The 3,350-nt window shown below is 48.2% G+C and overlaps 1 protein-coding gene across 5 annotated transcripts in view; it reads right to left on the bottom strand.

Moving 5' to 3' along the window:
- Sec24c (SEC24 homolog C, COPII coat complex component) overlaps positions 1 to 3,350 on the bottom strand; it is a 23,178-nt gene that overhangs the window by 1,815 nt on the left and 18,013 nt on the right. For all 5 annotated transcript variants that reach the window (XM_013353983.2, XM_005367632.2, XM_005367633.2 and 2 more), the window contains 9 exons: positions 3,118 to 3,211; positions 2,818 to 2,934; positions 2,149 to 2,319; positions 1,619 to 1,715; positions 1,397 to 1,542; positions 1,139 to 1,277; positions 873 to 991; positions 590 to 769; positions 201 to 392 (listed from right to left, as the gene is read on the bottom strand). In XM_013353983.2, the coding sequence (XP_013209437.1) occupies positions 201 to 392; positions 590 to 769; positions 873 to 991; positions 1,139 to 1,277; positions 1,397 to 1,542; positions 1,619 to 1,715; positions 2,149 to 2,319; positions 2,818 to 2,934; positions 3,118 to 3,211 (1,255 nt within the window). The remainder of the gene's footprint in view (positions 1 to 200; positions 393 to 589; positions 770 to 872; positions 992 to 1,138; positions 1,278 to 1,396; positions 1,543 to 1,618; positions 1,716 to 2,148; positions 2,320 to 2,817; positions 2,935 to 3,117; positions 3,212 to 3,350) is intronic.

Raw genomic sequence — 3,350 nt, 5'->3', positions numbered from 1 at the left:
AAAAAAAAAAAATCCATCAAGAGAGCAATAGATTTCGGCCCCTTGTGACAGGAGGAAGCCTGAAGACACTGGACAGAACCTCCCCTTGCCACAGTGTCCTCAGATATGTAAAGGGACCAGCACAATGACTGCACTGATCCACTGTCAAATCACCAAAGTGTTTTCCTATACTCATATTATCCTTGGCACCCTGTTCTCACCAAGCCACTGGTGATCTGACTGAAAGAGGAGACGTTGAAAAGGCTCTGGACAACACCTTGTTGGACACTTGCTCCCACCCAGACAAAGAGGTTGAGCCCATTTTCCAGCAAATATATATCGCCACTGCTTAAACGCTCTTCAGATGCTCGAACTGCTGGTGGTTCAGTGGTATTGTCGATGGGAGATTTTGTCTAAACGAAAAGGGAAAAGAGTTACTAAGAACTGTAAGACACTCCTTTACACAAATAAACTCAGAAAGCTAAGTCTCTAGATAGTAATGTGAAATGTACGCAAAAAATTCCTCAGTGTCAGCAATAAAGTAATTCCATCCCCTCCTTAGAGGCCCTGTCCTCAGTACAAAGTCTCACACTCCAATCCTCAATCGCACCAGTGGGAGGAGCCGAGGGTAGAAGAAGACATTGGTCTCAGCCACATCCATGGAGGAAACCAGCTGTCGAACATAGGCCCGGTCATCAGTAGTGACCTCAGCGCCAGGCTGTAGAACATCACTCTTCAAGACACAGTTCAGGTAAACTGGGAGCAGCTTCATACACTCGGGAAGGATCAACTGAGGGGTTTATGGAAATAAAGTCAATGATCACGGGAAATCCCTCAAAACTGCAAAATTTTGCTGGAAAAAAAAAATCCCCTCACTAACATCCCTGCCCCACCTGTCCTGCAGAGGAAGGGCTGGCACAGTTCTTTCTATAGCAGGCCAGGATCTGGGCACACTGGGTGATCAGAGTGTCACGTACAGTCTTCACAGGGCTATTCAGAACTCCCCGGTATGCTGCACGGGAAGGAGAAAGAGCAGTCCTGGTCAACTTCCTGACCCATGCACCTTGCCACCATCACACCTAACCAGGAGTGCCGAGCTGCTGGCCATCCTGGACCTTCCTTTCATCCTCATCCCACCCCGCCCTGTTTCTATCCTCACCAAACTTGGCCATGTAGTTGATGAGTGTGTCTGTTTCACAGTTTCGATACAGATCAGCCAACTGGGTGCAGCAGTTTAGGGCCAGGTTGTGGATGCGAAGCCGACGCTGCCCTGCACAGCTGGTATAAAGCAGGGCACACTAGGGGAAGGGAGAAAGGGGGAACTCACACCCCTCCCTCACAGTTACACCCACCCTTATCATCTTCCCATGGATGCCTCCAGCACTTTCTCACCCCCGCCCCGTCTCCCGCCTGCCACCTGCAGCAGGGCTCCACTCTCTTCATTGAGCCGGTCATCATGCTTGAATTCTACAGTCACTGTCTTGTCCTCATCCAGGCCAGCCAACTCCACATCTGTTGTATTGCTCATGTAGAAAGCTCCAAAGAAATCTACAGCACGAATACCTGAAGCCACGGGGACAGGTCAGGGTTAAAGGTAGGACATGTGCCTCAAGTGGCTTTAGCCTTACCCAGAACTTACCGGTACTTGTCCGAACCCGCATCACAGCGTCAAAGCCCACCACCTTCTGTACGTCCCGACGCAGGTCACTCAAGAACCGTTCCTGGTCATTCTCCACCTGCAGCCCAGGCCCAGAGACATACCACTGACCATACAGCTCACCCCGTAGTCAGTCTCCCTGCATCCCTTCCACTCCACAAGCCTGCTTCAGCTTCACCATAGTCACAGTGAAAATCAGGATGATTAGGACAAGGAAGATTTTATGGATTCGTGACATATCAGGTAACAGAGTATTTCATATGCGATTGTTTAATTCTGTAGACAAATCCTAATTAGTAAACTCTACTTTGAAGACGAAAGGACAAAAGATGAGTAATTAAGTGATTATCCTATCCCAGTTAGTGAGGGGGATTCAATATCAACCCAGGAGTGACCCGAAGACCCGGGCACCTAACCACTATACTCTGGGCTCAACCTCACGCACCACTAAGTCAGTAGCTAAAGAGCCACTCCACATATAAGCAGATATTCCCACACCCAGAATTCTATACCTGAAAGCAGGCATATTTGTAGACAGAGCCTCCAGTGAGCTGGGGAACAACAGAGAGTGTGGCCACATCTACATATTGGTTAGGGAAGAGGAAGAGGTCCACACAGCAGCCTTGAGTCACACAGTCTTTGGCCAGAGTCTGATAGGTACCTGTCTGAGGCTGGAACAGAGTCTGGAGAGGAACAGAAGAAATGTCATATGTAAAATGAAAAAGTCACACTTTTACGACTTTAGACCCACCACCTTGTCATTCCAGCAGTAGAAGAAAGTTGGAAGGAAGAGGAGAAAGGAAGGGAAGGAAAAAGAGAAAGGAAGGGAAGAAAAACGAAAAGAAGAGAAAATGAAAACGTGCAGGTATGTTCAGACACACCTATAATCCCATCACACAGGAGGCAGAGACAAGATCACCACAAGTATGAGGTCGGCTAGGCTACACAGTGAGCTCCAGACCAGCCTAGACTACATAACTAGATTAAATCTCAAAAAAAGCAAAAATGAAAAAGAAAAATTCAAGTCCACCAAAATTTTGTGAGCGGGTTGGCAGTAACAGACGGGACACGTGAGAGGGCAGAACGTAATCCCAGTCCACCTGGCTAATGTTCGAGTTGACATTGGAACGTTACCACCTTCCTCTGTAATGGGAGGTCTCTCTCCCTCTCAAGCCACACACCTTCTCCTTGTCTGTGTTGATCAACTTCCTGTCATCTCTATTCTTTAGCTTCCCTGGGGCCTCTGCAATGGGCAAGGAAGTGTGGAACAGAAACAGCTTTCCTGCACACTCAGCAGCCTAGGAACAAAGATAAAATTACTCATCCACTCCTCCCTTTATTCATCCGTTACACACTCATCTTTTTCTTTATATGAGGCACGAACTGTGTGAAAAGGGCTAACTTGCTAGACAGTTATCAGTCACTAAGGCTGTCTTCCAGAGGAAAGCAAGAGAGAAGGTTGCCCGGGACTCCTGCGTTACCTTCAGAGCTTCCATTCCAGCCTGGATAACCGGGGCAAATACTGTCTCTGTCTCTCTTGTGTCTGCAAACATTTCTGGGATCTGATCCAACAAGCTGAAAAGACAGAAGATGGCAGCAGAGAACCAGATGTAGCTGCCTCCATTCTCGATTCCTGGACTGTAGACTCATACCACACCTCTGTCCACCTCCTAACCCCTCCGCTCAACTCCCACTCTCTCATCTCCACCACCTG

Source organism: Microtus ochrogaster, unplaced genomic scaffold, assembly GCF_000317375.1.
Source record: "Microtus ochrogaster isolate Prairie Vole_2 unplaced genomic scaffold, MicOch1.0 UNK21, whole genome shotgun sequence".
Classification (NCBI taxonomy): Eukaryota; Metazoa; Chordata; class Mammalia; order Rodentia; family Cricetidae; genus Microtus; species Microtus ochrogaster.
This window is presented reverse-complemented; position numbering and strand designations above follow the sequence as displayed.